Source organism: Eretmochelys imbricata, chromosome 16, assembly GCF_965152235.1.
Source record: "Eretmochelys imbricata isolate rEreImb1 chromosome 16, rEreImb1.hap1, whole genome shotgun sequence".
In the NCBI taxonomy this organism is placed as follows: Eukaryota; Metazoa; Chordata; order Testudines; family Cheloniidae; genus Eretmochelys; species Eretmochelys imbricata.
In genome coordinates, this window is record NC_135587.1 from 7,988,464 (window position 1) to 8,008,184 (window position 19,721).

The window sequence follows — 19,721 nt, forward strand, 5'->3', positions numbered from 1 at the left end:
TTATTGGGGCAGGAAGAATAAATTGTTATTATCCTGATTATGTGAATCAAGGACAGTGGAACTGTACTTGGCCTTTGGAGGGACTCGCCATCAACTAAGTAGGACTCGCTAGGCAAGGGACATGGGTTCCAAAACTCAGTGAATTGAGAGAGGGTAAGTACAGGTATTAGTATATGGTGGTGTGAGGGCTCTGCATGCTAATTGCACTGCTTTCTCCCTCCACTGTAGAATGTCAGAGCTAATTTTGATTCCCTTAGGAGTCTGGTTACAGGCTGCTGAGCTGAATTCACTTTGGGCTGATGGTGTACCAGCACTGAGGCTCCCCTACTACAAAGTGAAATCACAAAAGAGCTAAAATTACTAAGAGCTGAAATCACTGAGTGTTGTGTTAAGTAGTGGGGGAGCCTGAAGATATATTGTGGAGCAGCTCATGGGACAGCTGGGAGAGTGGAGTGGCTGGTGGAGCAGAGCAGTTTGTGGGATGGCTGGAGCAGCTCATGGGGGGCTGGCAGAGCAGAGTGATTTGTGGAATGGCTGGTGGAGCGGAGCGGAGCCCCATGGAGAGGTGGGGCAATCAGCTTCGGACCACGTAAGGTGCCCCTTAACCCTCCCACCTCCACCCAGGTTGGGAGGTAAAACTCTGCAGATAAATTTTTAAACTCTGGGGCTGCACTGACCATGGGCAGAGGCTTTTGGGTTGTTGGACTTTTGGGACTTTGGGTGACTTTTGGGTTGCCGAACTCAAGAACCAAAGGGAAAGGACATGTCCCAGTTTGCTTGGGATGGGTTTTTGCTCATGGGTTGTGTTATGAATCCTGTTGGTGGTGTTCCCCCAATATAATGCCACACTGTTTCTCTCCATTATTAAAAGGCTTTTGCTACACTCAGACTCAGTGCTTGCGAGAGGGGAAGTATCGCCTCTTAGAGGTGCCCAGCGGGGGGTGGTATATATTTGTCCCAGGTCACTGGGTGGAGGCTCGAGCCGGTTTTGCATTGTGCCATTGGAACGGAACCTCTAGATACTGAACCCGGCCCTTGTTGCTGCCAACTCTGACGGGCAGAAGGGTTACATTTATGCCACTGAATGATTTCTGTTGCCTGACACAGTCTTACTGCTTTATCCAAAGTGAGATAAAACAGTTACTCACCTTCTCGTAACTTGTTTTTCGAGATGTGTTGCTCATGTCCATTCCAGTTGGGTGTGTGCATGCCACGTACACAGTCGTCGGAAGGTTTTTCCCCTAGCAGCATCTGTCGGGTTGGCTGTGGAGCCCCCTGGCGTCACACCTTCATGCAAGTGAATATAGGTCCCTACTGACCCACCACCTCCTCAGTTCCTTCTTGCTGGATACTCCAACAGAGGGGAAGGCAGTTGGGTTTGGAATGGATATGAGCAACACATCTCGAAGAACAACAGTTACGAGAAGGTGAGTAACTGTTTTTTCTTCTTCACGTGCTTGCTCATGTGAATTCCATTTATGTGACTCCCAAGCCCTAACTAGGAGTCGGGGTTGGAGCTTGTGGAATCGCCTATTGAAGCACCACTCTGCCGAATGCAGCATCGTCCCTGGCATGCTGGGTAATAGCATAATGAGAGTGAAAGTGTGAACAGAGGACCACGTCGCTGCCCTGCAGCTCTCCTGGATCAGGTCCTGGGCCAGGAACGCTGTTGAGGAGGACTGTGCTCTTGTAGAATGTGCCATTAGTATAGGGGCTGAAACTTTTGCCAGATCATAGCATGCCCGGATACAGGACATGATCCACCATGAAATTGTCTGTGAGGACACTGGAAGGACTTTCATTCTATCCGCAACCGCCATAAACTACTGGTTCGACTTACAGAATGGCTTTGTGTGTTCAATGTAAAAAGCCAGAGCTTGCCGAATGTCCAAGGAGTGCAGCCTTTGCTCCGGAGCAGCTGCATGAGGCTTAGGGTAAAAGACCGGCAGAAAAATGTCCTGATTGGCATGGAATTGGGAGACAACCTTTGGAAGAAAGGCGGGGTGAGGCCTAAGTTGCACCTTGTCCTTATAAAAAACTGTATAAGGAGGATTGGAGGTTAAGGTTCAGACACTCTCCTTGCTGATGTTATGGTGACTAGGAAATCCGCCTTCCATGATAGAGCAACGAACAAGTCTCTAGGGGTTCTAAGGGGGGGCCCATTAGCCTGGAAAGGGCCACGTTAAGGTCCCATGCTGGGATAAGTTGCTTAACCTGCAGGTATACAAACCTTTCAGGAAGTGACTGACCATCAGGCAAAGACTGAACGGCCAGCTGCTCCTGGGTAGAAGGCCAAAATGGCAGCCAGGTGGACCTGGAGAGGTGATACCGAGAGGCCCTATGTTTTAAGTGCAGTAGGTAGTCTAAAATGAACGGTATAGGCACCTGCATCGGGGGAGCATGACCTTGAGAATACCATAGTGCAAACCTTTTCCACTTGGCCAGGTAGGTAACCCTGGTGGAGGGGTTCCTGCTGCCCAGCAGGACCTCCTTAACGGGCTCTTAGCAAATCAGCTCCATCGGGTTTAGCCATGGTTTAGCTATGGTAGCCTTTAACCATAGTCTCATCTCAAGCTCTTTCCACCTATGGAAATCACCTGGTGATTTGCTGCCTTCTCATGGCATGCCAGATTTCTAGCCAGATTTTTTCACTCCTTTGTTCCTGTAGAACCCAATGTGGCTGGAACATTAGACTGGAAGAGTTTGCAACAAAAACAGTATGCAGTATTCTGGGTTTTTGAGTACATAAGCTATGGCCTCTCCACTTTGTCACCATTGGGGATTTCAAGACGGTAATGTGTTGGATGGAAACTTCTATTTTCATTGTCTTTGGGGAACATGAAGTTTTCAACTTGCTGTGGCCCATGCACTACAAGGAAGTCCCTCAGGCTACTGCTCAAGTGGGTCCACAGTCCTACGTCATCTAGACTTAAGGAACTAAACTCAGCAACAGCTGTTTCTTGCGCCTCCACCACACTCTTCTCTGATCTACAGTTTTATTCAGGAATGTGCATGGTTACATCCATTTGAGATGGAGATACGGATGCTGCAGTAGCTGTCAGGTCACCTGCACTTTGACTAACTGGAAGATCAGGCATCTCCTCACCACTCACATCCTCACTGGGGCCGGAAGGCTCACCGTGACCATCTGTGTCTATGTCTCTTAGGAGAGCTCCTTCCTGCTTAGATAGAAAAGCTTCCTTTGCTTTCTTTCTTTTTCTGAATGCTGCCCCTGAGGGGCGTTTTCTTTCACTCATGACTGCTGTTCTAGGTCAGCTATAGTGGCTCTCAACACTCAGTTGAAGAGGACAAATAAGCAGGCTGGTAGGAGGGCCTGAGTGAGGGAAGATATCAGCGTCTTAAGGGCCTAACTGGATCCTACTACTTCAGTTGACTGCCTGTTCTCCTCAAGTGGGTTCAGGGAAGCAGCAGGACACAGGAAGCTCCCTGAAGAGCTGGGATTAATCAGTCCAGGCTCCTGGGGGTGCTAGAGAGGGACATAAGAGGCTCCTCCTCCTCTCTCTCCCTTTAGCTCCTGCTGCTTTCTGTTATTCCCTCTCCCCTTTTCTCCTGCCTGCCTGTTCTGTCTCTTGTGCCCTCCTCCCTCCAGCACAGCGCTCCCCCATCTCTGTGCATCTAGAGCAGAGAGAATACATATGCACCAGCAGTAGACACCATTTTCTACAATCTGGGTCCTAGTGGCAGCCCCCACAGTCTGGCCACCTCAGTTCGCCTCATGGTAAGGCCAGCCCTGGGTCTAAACCCCAAATAAATCCGTTTTACCCTGTATAAACCTTATACAGAGTAAACTCATAAATTGTTCGCCCTCTATAGCACTGATAGAGAGATATGTACAGCTGTTTGACCCCACCCCCAGTTATTAATACATACTTTGGGTAAATTAATAAGTAAAAAGTGTTTTTATTAAATACAAAAAGTAGGATTTAAGTGGTTCCAAGGAATAACAGACAGAACAAAGTGAATTACCAAGCAAAATAAAATAAAACACACAAGTCTAAGCTTAATACAGTAAGAAAGTGATTACAGATGAAATCTCACCCTCAGAGATGTTCCAATAAGCTTATTTTACAGACTAGTCTCCTTCTAGTCTGGGTCCAGCAATCACTCTCACCCCTGTAGTTACTGTCCTTTGTTCCAGTTTCTTTCTGGTATCCTTTGTAGGGGTGGAGATGCTACCTCTTGAGCCAGCTGAAGACAAAATGGAGAGGTTTCCAGGAGCTTAAATAGTCTCTCTCTTGTGGGTGGAAACCCCTTCTCCTCTCCTATGCAGAATCCAGATGCAAGATGGAGTTTTGGAGTCACATGGGCAAGTCATATGTCCATGTATGACTCAGAACTTTACCTGCTGATGCCACATTCCCAGGAAAGCTCAGATGTGGATTGGTGTCTATCAAGGTCCATTGTTCACCAAATACTTCCATTTACTTGAATAACCCCTTCATACTATGTTGTTCAAATCTGCCTTAGGTGCTTTCTACAGCAAACACTTTAAATACAAGCATAGAGCTAATGCTCATAACTTCAGATATAAAAATGATACATGCATACGAATAGGTTGAATACATGCAGCAGAACATAACCTTTGCAAAGATACATTACATGGCATATTTCTATAAAGCGTTATGGGGTGCAACATCACAGTTTTTCTAAAAGCTCTGCCCAAGGAATTATTTTGGGGAAGTTCTGTGGCTTGTGTTATACAGGAGGTCAGCTGAGATTATCACAGTGGTCACTTCTAGTCTTGGAACCGATCCCTCCATGACTGGCTCCTACTGGGGGTTTGCACAGCACTCAGCACAGGGGGGTCCAATCTGACACGAGGCCTCCTGTGGCTACTGTCACACACATAATAGTAACAGAGCAGTTGGCGAGTAAATCCACCCAGTCCTGCTCTCCTTGTTCTCCCAAAGGATCCCACTGAAGCCAACAGGGGGCTTCGACGGGATGGAGAAAGTCAGTTTGGGCTCATTATTTGGCACCCTATTTTACTATTTCAGAAGACACATTGACAGGAATCAACTTTGTGAGGAAAGATTCAGACTGGCTCTGTTCAATAATCGTCATTGCACGATACTGCATTTGCTGTGCGGGGGAAGCAACGGCTGCTAGTCCAGTATTGAACGTCTCCTATCAGGCCATTTAATCAGCTCCAGTTGTGACCGCTGCAGCATAAAAATCTCAGTGGAAACTGCTGGAATGTGGAGAGTGAGAAGGAGGTGCTGACATGCCGGAGGCAAAGAACTTTATTTGCTCTAGGCTCTATCGTTATTGCATATAAAGGCTTAAAGGGACTGAAATACTAAAGGAGAGGAGAAGGTGAGAAGACAAGTGGAGCTGCCATTGCAGAGACCAGCACTAGCCATGGGGAGAGCTGCTCTGAAAACTCTCCTCTCTTTACTCTGTCTAGCAGCAACGGTTTGTCAGGCTCAGGACACCTGCCCAGGTGAGTGAAAGACCATCCTGTTCCCAACAGCGTTTCATACTGTGGTTCTTGACAACCTGGAGAACTGGGAACTGTGTAGGAATGTTCGTTGTCCTACATGTCTATAAAGTGCTTTGATTGTTCATGGTGCTTTTAAAAAAATAAGAACAGCTTCTTTGTTCAAAATTCCTTTGTCAAAATAAATCTATACTGCAGGAGTGTACAACACAGACTAGAGGTGTTCAGAAATCAGACACAGTTTTTGCAGACCATGTTGTGAAAATGTTATCTCTTGTCTTCATTGAGATTCTTCAAAAGTTGACTTGACCTCTTCTCCCTCATGCTCATTTACTATCTTCTAACTTCCCTGTGTTGCTGCTGGAATCTCTCTGTCTAAAGCTCCCTTCTCCTTTGCATATTGGGGCCAAAGCCTTTCTAATCTGGCGACTGACTGACCCACACAGGCAGATGAGCTAAATTCTGGAAAATAAAATCTCAATCTTCAAAGCTCAGAGTGAGCCTATGATTTCAGATCCCTCTGCTTTATAAAATTCACCTTTACCAAATTAAGATGATTATTTGTAAAATCGCAACTGTTGTGTACATATCACTGAAAATCCACTATACAACTCTTTCCATGTCAACACATTCATTTCTGTGCTTTGGGTTGAGAATCCAGCAGCATTTGAAGGTTTTATTTAGTTCATCATGAAATCCTGTGATCCTAATGCAAGATTTAGTCAAATTTGTGGAGACCTCATTCAGGCAAATGGTCTCTTTGAAGGAAATGGGTGCTTTGTTAAAGAAGGATTGAATACAGGCTTTGCCACCTTATGCATAAATTAATGTATTATTTCAGAGCAGTACTGCCTTCACGGTTCATCTCCTTACGTTCATGATCATTTTGAAAATCATTTACTATGTACAATTTATGCCCAAATGTTCCAGATTAGGAGATAGAGTTCCTATATAACAGGTAATATTGCCCATGTCCACATTTTGTTTACCTCAAAATTTTTCACAACAACAGAGCTCAATGGAGTTGACCGGTATGTCCCTATTTTTCTCCACTGATGTCCCTATAAATAATTTCAAATCTCACAATGTGTATAATATAGAGAGGGGACTGTTAGGTTAAAAACATATTTAGTTCTTTAAAATGTATTACCTGAGCTTGTAAGAACAACTGTTTTTAAAATTATGTTACTTTTGCTCAATTTCTTCACTAAGTGGAAGGTATTTGTTTTTCCTCTACATTTCAGTCCACTTTTGTTTCTCTGTAGGTAGTTTCGTTAAAAGATTCTCATGAACTGACACAATGCTGCAATGGTCGGGTTGCAAACATTGCAGAGGGATGTGTACATCAAAATTAAGTCTGAAGTCATTTCTTTTAAAAACAAATATTTAATAACATCTTTTTAACTTTTGTTTTCACTATAACTTAAAACAAAGACTAATAGTAATAACCCCCAACTTTTAATATTAGAGTATTGTCTCTGAAATGCATAAAACTGAAGAAAATGTTGGATTTATCACAAATAGAGAAGAGAAAATCAAGGAACTATCTAGGCTTTTATTTGCTGGGTTTATCCCTCTGGATTTCTGCAGATTGTTTCCAATCCTGAGAAGCTAACAATCATTGATTATGGGTTCATTTCTTTCCCCAGAGGTGAGCTTAGTGGGTTTCAACAGTATCGATAAACTCTCCATTCTCCGAGGCAGCCCTGGAATTCCAGGTGCCACAGGGCCCAGAGGAGAACCAGGAAATGCAGGAATGAAAGGTACGTTCTCAGGCACTGAATGGGAATCAGGCATGGCTGGTGCTGATGTAAATGGGAATTACTTTTGTAAAATGTTCGGAATTTGGAGATTCCCCTCAACCCTGATATGAGGAAACTCACATGGCACATGACTTCATATGACTCACATAGGCCTCCATGCAAGAGTCCATGCTAGGGGATCCTGATGTGAGATCAGGGACTCAGCGAGCCAGATGCAGATACAGGATTTGAATTTTGACATGGATGGGTTACTGTAATTCCAGTTTGGGGTGGTAGGTGGTAATTATGTACTGAGTATTTACGGTGCCCTGGAAAACATTCAGTCAGTTTTCTGTGTTTGCAGGAGAACGGGGACCTCCGGGGATCCTCGGAAAGGTGGGAAAAACTGGCCCAAAAGGTAAAGTAACAAAGGGCAGAGAACTGTGTTTTCCTATAGGTGACCTGAGAATAGGAAATACATTTTTAATCAAATATCAATTAGACCTAGTGTGGTGTTTAGATGTTGCTTATAATTATTAGAATTGGGAGCACTGGCTGTTGGGAATCTGAAAGAACAGGAAACAGGAAGGAGGGGGAAGGAGTTGAGAGGCTGGGAGAGAAAAGGAGTACTTGAAAGGAGTAAGGAAAGCTTATGCTCAAATAAATTGGTTAGTCTCTAAGGTGCCACAAGTACTCCTTTTCTTTTCCCCTTGCAGATGATAAATATGAGACAGCACTCACTGCATTAAAGAATTTTTTTGGTGCCAAAAGTGAATGTAGCAGCTAATCGCTACAGATTTCGCCAGCGTGAGCAAAAACGAGGGGAAATTATAATGCAGTATATTGCTTCCCTGAGGAGTGTGATTGTAATTTGTGACTTTGGGAATATGGCAGATGAGATGATTAGAGACCAGCTCATTGAGAAAACAACCATGCTTCGTGTGAGAGAACACTTACTTCTAGAACCACAACTTACACTAGAAAAAGCAATAACCATTGCTACTCAGATTGAGTCAGCTGCAGCTGAAGCCAAAATAATGAGCATGGATACAGGAGCCACAGTCCAGGCTGTGACTCCTTTGTGGAAAAGTTCACTACCGCTGCAGACACACAATTGCTAGAGGAAAACTAATGAAAAACCACCACATCAGCAAATTCAAAATATAGTAAAAGCATGCTTGCTTGTTAGTACCTTGCCTGGTTGATACAACACCTAGTTATAAAACATCAATTCCTATAATATGTGGGCTCCAAAACCACCATAACTTCCCTTTACTCTTGTCAAGGTTCCTTCCCCACTCTGAATTCTAGGGTACAGATGTGGGGACCTGCATGAAACCCCCCCTAAGCTTATTTTTACCAGCTTAGGTTAAAACTTCCCCAAGGTACAAACTATTTTACCTTTTGCCCCTGGACTTTATTGCTGCCACCACCAAGCATCTAACAAATATATAACAGGGAAAGAGCCCGCTTGGAAATGTCTTTGCCCCCAAAATCCTCCCAAACCCTGCACCCCCTTTCCTGGGGAAGGCTTGATAAAAATCCTCATCAATTTGCATAGGTGAACACAGACCCAAACCCTTGGATCTTAAGAACATTGAAAAAGCAATCAGGTTCTGAAAAGAAGAATTTTAATTGAAGAAAAAGTAAAAGAATCACCTCTGTAAAATCAGGATGGAAAATACCTTACAGGGTAATCAGATTCAAAACATAGAGAATCCCTCTAGGCAAAACCTTAAGTTACAAAAAGACACAAAAACAGGAATCTACATTCCATTCAGCACAGCTTATTTTATCAGCCATTTAAACAAAACAGAATCTAAGGCATATCTAGCTAGATTGCTTATTGGCCCTTTACAGGAGTTCTGACCTGCATTCCTGTTCTGTTCCTGGCAAAAGCCTCACACAGACAGAGAGAACCTTTGTTTCTCTCTCCCCCCACCCCCCCAGCTTTGAAAGTATCTTGTCTCCTCATTGGTCATTTTGGTCAGGTGCCAGCGAGGTTATCCTAGCTTCTTAACCCTTTACAGGTGAAAGGGTTTTTCCTCTGGCCAGAAGGGATTTAAACGTGTTTACCCTTCCCTTTATATTTATGACAACTCTATATTTGACAATAAAGGGTTTATTGTTGCAACAGAACTTCAGTTCTGATCCACTGTCAAGCTCTCACTATCTCTGATCAGTCTTTGCTCTCTTATTTTTTGTTCAATCAGGAGAAAGAGGTCCTGCTGGCCGCCCTGGAGCGAAAGGTGAGAGACCTCAGATGATTCTTCTCACTGCAGAGCAGGGCACTTTCTGGTGCTATTCATGGTGATAGAGGAATTGGGAGCAACAATCCCCCCATTGTACAATTTTTCCTTTCAGCTCCTTGCCAAACAAAAAAGCTGAAATGAAACTGGTTCCGGTTAGACAAAAATGTCCCCTTTTTGTTTTTGTTTAATAGCCAAATGACAAAACACAGCATTGTTCCAAAATGAAGAGTTGGAACATTTCAAAATTGTGAATAAAATTTCACCCAGCTCTAATTGTAATGTCTGATCTGTCATGAGGTCCTATGCAGTCACAGGAAATAGATCTCAACTGCAGCGTAGACATAATCTAAGCCTATTTCATTTCAACCAATGCAGAAGACAAGATAAGATAAATGCAGTTCTGCCAACCCCAAATCTTTGAAAAACTTAAAGTTAGGTTCATCAAAAATCCGGAGACTGGTTTTGGAATCATGAGATTATGTAAAAATAATAAATCTGGTGTTCTTTTTATTTGCCTTCTGTTTTTGAGTATTTAGGGATCACGGGGGTCACATTTTGAAGCTTTCGCCTTAGCTTTGACGGCTAGAAACTTACTTTTTCTTTAAGACCAAAGGCTGAAATCATGTCACATCCACTGGACCTGAGGAGCTGGGGCTTTAAGGAAAACAATAATTATCTTGAGACTCATGACCAAATCCTGAGAGTTGGCAACATACATCACTTAATTCCCACGAAACGCCAACTTTAACAGATTGTGCGGAGTATAGCTGGTACACAGGCCTTGAACTAGCCCCTCCATAGAATTAAACCCAAGCGATTGCTGTAGTGAGATGGTGAATTATGGAGGTGACCTCCAGGTAAAACAAGGATTTTATTCTGAATTCTTTTTTTAGGAGATAAAGGAGCCCTGGGAGCTACAGGAGCCCCTGGAACACCTGGTGAGATCCTCTGCACTCTCCTTTATACTGAACACATCATTTCAGTTTTATTTTTGCAGCAGTAAAAATTAAGAGGCTGAAGAAGCTTGTTTCTTGAATAAAGAAAAGGAGTTCTTGTGGCACCTTAGAGACTAACCAATTTATTTGAGCATAAGCTTTCGTGAGCTACAGCTCACTTCATTGGATATTCATCTTGAATAGTTACCATGTCCACAATATCAAGCTCACTGATCCTCCTGTAAGATTTGGGCTCTATAAAGAGAGAAATAGCTGTGCCTACAAAAACAAGTGGCCATCCATCTGTTGTAACATCCGGAACAACACTAGCCAGATGACCTTTGGTATGAGAGAGAACAGCTGAAATGTAAGTGAAATCTGTAGATCTGGAGGTGTATCCTAGAGAAGGTTACTTTCTCCTACCCCTCCTTATATTTCCCACATAGCGGGAGTGGGGAGTATGAACCACAAGAAATGGATCCTATTTATATGTCTAGTTAAAGGAACAACCCTTTTTCCACCAGTACTTTATCTAATGGTTATTCTCCCATTGTCACTTGGAATTTTTTTTTAAAAAGAATATTGAGTCAAGTTCACAGCTAGCGTAAGCACATGCAACTCCCCTGACTTTGTGGGCATTGCTCCTATGAACTGACCAGCAATTAACTTCGTCTATTAAGAACCAACTTTTAACCCTGCAAGTAGGAGCCTCATGAGAGGGTTAAAAATAGCATTAGCTACCTAATGAGAGCTGTCTTGATGGTTCAGGCTGGAAGGCTCAGATCAGAGACGTTTGTGAATCCATTAGCACTTGGATTTTCAAAATTAAAAACCTGTCTAGTGCATTTTCAAGGTAACGAGTACTTTGCTAACCCAGCTGTCACTGTTGGCCAGTTACATAGTTTAAAAGACAGTAGAACATTTTCTGGTTCCATTTCACTTTCTACTGTGTTTATTTTCATGACCAGTGGAAGAAAACCTGGAAGACAGACAGTGTAAGAAAGGTAAGTTTCTTACAACCCCTAAATGTCATCTCATTCCATCCAGAGACCCAAACATCAAAACCCATTAGAGACAGACAAATTGCAAAAAAATACATCTGTGATTTACCCCATTTGCTGTTCTCAAACTATCAGCAAAGAGACTTTGATCTTTTAAAATGAAGGTGTTTTGCTGTTAGCAATTGGCCAGTGAATCTTTTGTGGAAATACATTTCAGCCGATGGGTTCACTTGCAAACTGTTCAATGTGAGTATTCCTGTGAGTATCTGTTATCACATGATAACTGGGAGCCCTTCTGACTCACAGAGAGATTTCAAAATGCTGCATGGGCACTTGGAGTACAAATCTTCACGCACATTTCAATTTCCATGAGTTTTTAAGATGCTTTGAGCCAATCCTCTGTTCAGGTTGATCTGTTCTCACACAGAACAGATGGGGTTAGGCAGGTGGTTGCATCTTTTCCTCTCACAAACAAAGTTAATACAAACCAGACTGGGACACTGGAGTCTAAATCATTTAGTTTGCTAACTACAGAGAGTATAAAAAGCCTCGCTAGGTATGTACACTGCTGCGTTAGGCTTCCAAAGATAGTGTGTGGTCCCTCTGAGTTCTATTTAAAGAGAAACTACCCAATTCCCAGACAGTACAGTGGGGAGGACAGGAGGTGGTGGCTCAAAGATTATTTTCGAGTTACCTGATTCTGCAATTGATCTGGCCCTCAGTGCAATGTAAAGCAGCCCATGAATCCCTGCTCCAAGGAGAGTTATACAACCAATTTACATATTTCAATTCCTCTTTCAACCAGGAGCAAAGAACTGCAAGGAGCTGTTAGCTAGAGGAATCCACATGAGCGGCTGGTACACCATCTACCCTAGTGACTGTAAAGCCATGACCGTGCTGTGTGACATGCACACAGATGGCGGAGGATGGATTGTAAGAACAGAGCATAATGAAGCTCATTGGATGTTTTTTCTTGAACAACAATTTTCTGTCCCAAGAATGGGAGGTGGCCCTTAGCCAGTGGGTTGCAGCTAGCAGAAAAGCATGAGGACAGAAGCTCTGAAGTTGTTACCTCGCCATGGTTAGCTGAAATAAAAACACAGAGACTTCCTGAGCCCTTCTAATCCTCCCTAGTCCTTGGTTGTGGAAATAACTTGCTTGTGAGCACAATGGGTTTCAAAGAAGGAACCTGGAGCTTTAGAGTCTAAAAGACCCCGTCTGAGGGGACATTTGTCACTGCTCTGACACAGGTTTCCCTTCTCCTGGCTATTCTCTGCCCAGCTCTCAGAGCCTGCTCAATAGCTGCCCAGACTCCGGAACCAGAATTCCTTCCAATTATAGTGCATTAGCTGCTCTGTCGCTCTAGCAACCTCTGAGTACGAGTGGAGGAGTGTTCTAGGGAGCTGAGGAGATGAGGGTTTTGAACTCTGTATACCCATCACATTTAAACCTTCCAATTTATTATTATGCTTATTTATATCCCAGTCGTGTCTAGAGAATCCGATGAAGATCAGGGTCCCATTGCGCTGGGTGCTGAACACACATACTGAGAGACAGCCCCTGTCATTTGCAGCTCACAGTCTCCATAGACAAGGCAGACAAAGGACCAGACAGAAAACAGAGGTGCTGTGACTTTCTCAAGTGGCACAACTGGGTATAGATCTCAGGCCTCCTGATTGCCAGTCCAGTGCTGTAGATTTCGGACCATGTGATCCTTTAACCTAGTGCTGTTGCTGCCAAGATTAATATGATCCTCTGAGACAAGCCTCCCTCTTCAATAGTCACCTGAGGCTGAAATAGACCTGACCACATTAAATCTCATCCAATGATTTACAGTCTCAGAGTTTCTGGTCTTCTGCTCTAGTAGGATGGAAAACAATGTGGGATTTCCCAGCTGAGAACCACCTGTTTCCCTGCAGGTGTTCCAGAGACGGGTGGATGGCTCTGTGGATTTTTACCGTGACTGGAATACATACAAAAGAGGTTTTGGCAGCCAGCTGTCAGAATTCTGGCTGGGGAACGACAATATCCACCTGCTGACATCCCTTGGTAAAGACATCACTGATTCATTCTTTTCCTTACAGCAACCTTCTCCACCAAGTTTTGTTCCCACACTTTAGCCACGGACACAGGGTATAGAGTTGTACTATCAGTAGAGGTAACACTTCCGCTGCAGACACCCCTTCCTGTTCCTTACAGCCCAGTCCTGCCACACAGAGCTATTGAAACCAGTAATGCTGTGGTAGATGGGCTGGATCCCGTCATGATTCCTGGAGCAGCATTTTGTCCTCGGGTGGTTCGCCCACAGTACAGCAATAAGGGATGCTACAGCCTGGATGAGGTCATCGATTCTGAACTACCTTCGCAAAGCATAACATGGAGCAGGTTTTTAATAGGGAGGTCAGGTTGGTGGATGGAAATTAAATTGATAAAGGTCAATATGAAGATATTGGCTTGATACAAGAACCAGAGGGTAAAATTCTGTGATGTGTGTGATACAGGGAATTCAAACTAGATGATCATAATGGTCCCAACATAAGGGAGCCTGATTTGTGTGTGGAGCCTTTTGGGGCTTCTGCAATAAAAACATTCAATAACAGTAATAAACACTAATGGAAGGTGCTGAACATTTTGCTTTCAAATTGTTTCTAAAGGTCCAAATGAGCTTCGTGTCGATCTCAGAGATTTTGACAACAAGTATGAATTTGCTACATTCTCATCATTTAAAGTTACCGGGGAGACTGAGACATACAGGCTGATCATTGGACCCTTTGTGAATGGTACTGCAGGTATGTTCTGAGCTCATTCTTTACCCTTTGTGGCAGATAGAAAAATGTAAAGTAAAAGTGATGCAGAATATTCAATGGCAGAAGCAAAAGGCGAGGTAATCTGTGGAGGTCATGTCTGTCAGGAAACATCAGTTATTCTCCTGCTGAACTATTAGAGGAGAAACAGAAGGTCTAGTGACAACAAAACATATAGTATAATAGGGATATCCTGCCTAGTGAAGGACTGAAAGCAAAATAACGAGCAGAGGTAGACACAGCTATTGCTGGTTGCTTTCCTAAGTTAGATCTTAATGCCCCATAGAAATATCTGAATTAAACTAAGCAGGCACACCAGGATTGGTACAAGTCACTGGGTGGGTAGATAAGCCCCATTTCAGGCAAACTATTCATCCAGACTCACGCATACCAGAGACAGGAATATTCTGTGGCATGCAGAGTCTGCTACACACCACTGCAGGATTGCTCAGGCACATCCACAAGCCCCCTAGGGAGAAGGGCTTTTAAGTAGGTTTAAAAGGGGCAGGGGACAAAAGCCAACAGCTAAGCATAAAAAGGGGCTGCCTTAACAGAGGGCTAGATTTCTGGGAGGAGGGGACATGTAGGGTCAGAGGAGAAAGAAGTGGGTAATCAGTTGAGGAATATATTCAACATCTCAGATACCTATATGTAAATACAAGGCGGATGGGGAATAAACTGGAAGGATTAGTATAATTGTAAATTTACTGCTTAAGTGGCATCACAGAAACTTGGTGGGATGAGTCTCATTATTGGAATATTGGTATAGTGGGGTATAGCTTGTTTAGGAGGGACAGGCAAGGTAAAAAGGGAGAAGGTGTTGAATTATACAGCAAGAATATGTACACTTGTTCTCTGCTGCAGGAGTAGATGAGAGGCAGACCAATTGTCTCTGGGCAAAGAAAAAAGGATAATAAATAGAAGTGACCTTTTGGTATGGGTGTACTATAGTAGGGGGACTTTAACTACCCAGGCATTTGTTGGAAAAAGAATAAAGAAAAAACACAAAACTTCTTACAAGTCCTTGGAATGTATTGCAGACACCATTTTGTAGAGGAAGTAACCGGGAGGGTGGGGGGTAGAAAGGGGAGTGCCAGCCATTTTAGACTTAATTCTGACCAACAGGGAGGAAATGGTAGCAAATCTGAAGGTGGAAGACAATTTGGGTGAAAGTGTTCATGAAATCACAGATGTCTTTATTCTAAGGAAAGGAAGGAGTGGAAACATGGACAAAGTACGAAGGAGAAGTACAAAAGAGTAGCATACCCATGTAGGGACAAAATCAGAAAGATTAAGGCACAAAATAAGTTACACCTAGGAAGGAAAAGAAAAAGCCATAAGAAGAGGTTCTTAACATATATTAGCAGCAAGAGAAAGATGAAAGAACGTGTAGTTCCTTACTTAGCAGGAATGGAGAGCTAATAACTGAGGACATCAAGAAGGCGGAGGTGTTTCACGACTAGTGTGTTTCAATCTACACTAAAAAGGTTACTGGTAATGACATACTTAACACACTATTAACAACAAGGGGGAAGGAATGCAAGCCCAAATACGGGGGAAAGGTTAAACAATATTTAGATAAGTTAGATGTATTCAAGTCAGGAGGGCCTGGCTAAACTCATGCTAAGGGACTAAAAGAGCTAGCTGAAACAATCTCAGAAACATGAATAATTTTCTGGAGAACTCCTGCAGGATGTGTCAATGTCCCAGAGCACTGGAGAAGGGCAAACATAGTACCTATCTTTAAAAGGGGGAACAAACAGGACCCAGGGAACTGTAGGCCAGTCAGCCTAACTTTGACACCTGGAAAGACACTCACTCAAATTATTAAACAATCAGTTTGTAAACACCTAGAGGACAATTGGATTAATTAGCAATAACCACCATGGATTTCTCATAAACAAATTATGTCAAACCAACCTAATTTCCTTCTTTGACAGGGTTATTGGCTTAATGGATAAGGGGAAAGCAGTAGACATGATATATTTTGATTTTAGTAAGACTTTTGACCAAATCCCACGTGGCATTCTCAAAATGCAAACGAGGGAAATGCAGTCTGGATGAAATTACCGTAAGGTGGGTGCATAACTGTTTGAAAGACTGTACTCAAAGAGTAGTTATCAATGGTTTGCTGTCAAACTGGGAGGTTCTAATGGGGTTTTGCAGGGGTCAGTCCTGGGTCTGGTAGAAGTTAATATTTTTATTAATGAGTTGGATAATTGAGTGGAGGATATGCTTATAAAATTTGCAGATGGCACCAAGCTGGGAGGGGTTGCAAGGACTTTGGAGGACAGAATTAGAATGCAAAATGACCCTGGCAAATTGAAGAATTGGTCTAGATTCAACAAGATAAAATTTAGTAAAGACAAGTGAATCACTTTTCACTTAGGAAGGACAAATCAAATGCACAACAATGTGATGCAGTTGCACGACAAGCTAATACCATTCTGGGGTGTATTTACAAGAGTGTGGCATGTAAGAAACAGTAGGTAATTGTCCTGCTCTCCTCAGCACTGGTGAGGCCTCAGCCAGAGAACAGTGTCCAATTCTGGGCACCTCACTTTAGGAAAGATGTGGACAAATTGAAGAGAGTTCAGAGGAGAGCAACAAAAATGATAAAAGGTTTAGAAAACCTGACCTGTGAGGAAACGTTAAAAAACTGGTGATGTGTAGTCTTGAGAAAACAAGACTGCGGGGGGGAATCTGGAAACAATCTTTAAATACATTAAAAGCTGTTATAAAGAGGACTGTGATCAATTGTTCTCTATGTCCACTGAAGGTAGGACAAGAAGTGACCAGCTTAATCTATGATAAGGAGATCTAAGTTAGATATTAGATATACATTTCTAAGTATAAGGGTAGGTAAGCTCTGGAATAAGCTTCCAACAGAGTTGTGAAATCCGCATCACTGGAAGTTTTAAAGAACAGGTTGGGCAAACACCTCTCAGGGATGGTTTAGATTTACTTGGGGCTGCCTCAGCCTACGGGGTTGCACTAGATGACTTCTCAAGGTCCCTTCCAGCCCGACATTTCTATGATTCTGTGAATCTATGATCCTGAATCCTCAGCAGGCTCCGGGCTAAGCTATTAGTGTTAGGACCACATTGGGCTCACATTATACCATCACAATGGTGCAAACAGATTTCAGGACACCCAAGGACTGAGCACATTGACTACAATGAGTTACTCCGGGTTTATAGTGGTGTAACTGAGCTCAGACTATCATTTTTTGGCATCCTTTCATCTGCGAGAGACAGTGGGAATTGCAGCCTCTGATGTAGATGGTTTGCAATTTCTTATGTGACTGAATAGTCCAATCTGAGATTTGCATGATCTTTGGCAGTTGCTGTACATATATCTATATTAGCCCTGGTCTACACTAGGGGAGGGGATCGATATAAGTTATGCAACTTCAGCTACCTGAATAACATAGCTGAATTCGATGTACTTAGATTGACTTACCGTGGTGTCTTCACCGCGGTGAGTTGACTGCTGCCACTCCCCTGTTGACTCCGCCTGCATGTCTCGTGGAGCTGGAGCACAGGAGTCGATGGGAGAGTACTGGGGGTTCGATTTATTGCATCTAGACTAGACACGATAAATCGATCACCGCTGGATCAATCGCTGCCCGCTGATCCGGCGGTAGTGTAGACATACCCTTGGTTGGGAACTGCTTGCTTCCTGTGGGCTCTTTTCTCTTCAAGCCGTAGGAACCAGCTCCTGTCATGGACTTTGACACTCTGAGGGAGACGATGGCATCACTTGTTACGATCACTTGTCAAGATTTCCCATTGGTCAGGATCAATTCCAAATTCCTTCATATCTCGCTTACATGTGTCTTTGTAGAGAAGCTTGGGACATCCTGTTGTTCTTGTTCCCTCTGATAGCTCCCTGTATCGCTTCTCCTTGGGTATGTGTCCGTCTTCCAACATACACAGATGGCCCAGCCACTGCAGTCATCTTCGCTTGAGCAGGGCTGTCACACTTGGTAAATTTGCCCTTTGAATTTGCCCACCACACACGAGAGTGCTGAGGACGCAAGCTTGGCACACTAGCATTTTGGTCTTGATGGTCAGCTTTGAGTTGTTCCATGCTCTTTTAGTTAGTCTGCTAAAGGTGGTGGCAGCCTTTCCAATGCAAACATTTAGTTCTTCATCCAGTGAGAGGTTGGTGGTCACTGTAGAACTTAAATCGCTGAACCTTTTGGACTACTTCTAGCTGGTTGGCATTTAAGGTGATTGAAGGATCTTGTGGAACCCTCTGTCCTAATACAACCGTTTTCTTGATGCTGATGGTGAGAGCAAATGCCTGACAGGTACTTGAAAGGTGGTCCATGAGTTCTTGTAATAGATCTTCATCATGGGCTATGAGGGCAGCATAATCAGCTAATACATGTTCCCTGATCAGCACCATTTTGACTTTGGTCTTTGAGTTAAGTCATGACAGGTTGAAGAGTTTCCTATCCAATCCTGTGTGGAGATACACTCAGAATATGGTGAAAAATGTTCCTTACTGGAAATAGAACTGCAATCTCTCTCCTGACCCCAGGGAGATTTCTGCTGGTTGGTGAAGGGAGAAATGTTGTAACCCCACTGCAGAACCGCCAGGCTGGGCTGTGGGAACTGAGCTGTAAAAATGTAAAAAATAAACAAGAAGAGACTATCTCACCCACCTTGTCTCTGTAAAAACATGTAATAAATAAACCCAATTGTTTCCGCAGGGGATTCTTTAATGGCACAAAACGGCATGATGTTTTCAACTCACGATCGTGACAATGACTGGTCTTCAACTAACTGTGCTGAAGTCTCTAAAGGGGCCTGGTGGTACAGGGATTGTCATAGGTCCAACTTGAACGGATTATACCTGAAAGGAGCCCATGAAAGCTATGGGGTAAACTGGATTTCATCCAAAGGGGACAGGTACTCCTACAAGACGGCAGAGATGAAAATCAGGCCCGCGTAGCCAATCAGGGAGGGACCCGTAATAATTATACTGAGCTCTTATATAGCAGTTATCGGCCTGTCATAATGAACATTAATCTGAAGATGACACTAAAGATCTTTTCTTTATGCACCAGCCATGAGGGGGCAGACATCATCATAGACACTTACCCAGCGCAGTGCACTAGGACTAGAGCAGGTAAAAAAAGATTAAAATAGTTTAGTGGGGAAAAAATTGACTTTTTCAGTTGTTTTCATTTCAAGTTTCTAAATTAACCCATTTTTGCTTTTGTCTTTTGTGCATTAAAAAGTATGATTTTTTTTCCTGCCAAACAAAACGTTACAACCACATCAATGATATTTCATGAAAATTTTCATGTTTTTTCCAAAGCTGTTTGTCCACAGAAGAGCTCATAATTTGAGAAATGTCAGCCAGCTCTGTCTAGGTTATGTCTCCTCTCCTGCATGGCTCTGCTGTGTCTTGATTCCATTACCAGAAGCACCACCACAGCTCCTACCACTGCCATGCAATTCTTCCTGTGGTGTTCGGGACTCATTACCCTCAGATGCTGCGTCTGCCTCTGGA

General features: G+C 43.3%; 1 protein-coding gene across 1 annotated transcript; it reads left to right on the forward strand.

Annotated features, from left to right (window-relative positions):
- The first annotated feature begins 5,382 nt into the window (after positions 1-5,382).
- LOC144276008 (ficolin-1-like) lies at positions 5,383-19,157 on the forward strand. Its single transcript, XM_077835806.1, has 10 exons — positions 5,383-5,464; positions 7,111-7,224; positions 7,568-7,621; positions 9,417-9,452; positions 10,349-10,393; positions 11,359-11,394; positions 12,197-12,324; positions 13,311-13,440; positions 14,046-14,180; positions 18,916-19,157. Exons 1-10 carry the CDS (start codon positions 5,383-5,385, stop codon positions 19,155-19,157), a joined length of 1,002 nt encoding a protein of 333 aa, XP_077691932.1.
- The last annotated feature ends 564 nt before the right edge of the window (positions 19,158-19,721 follow it).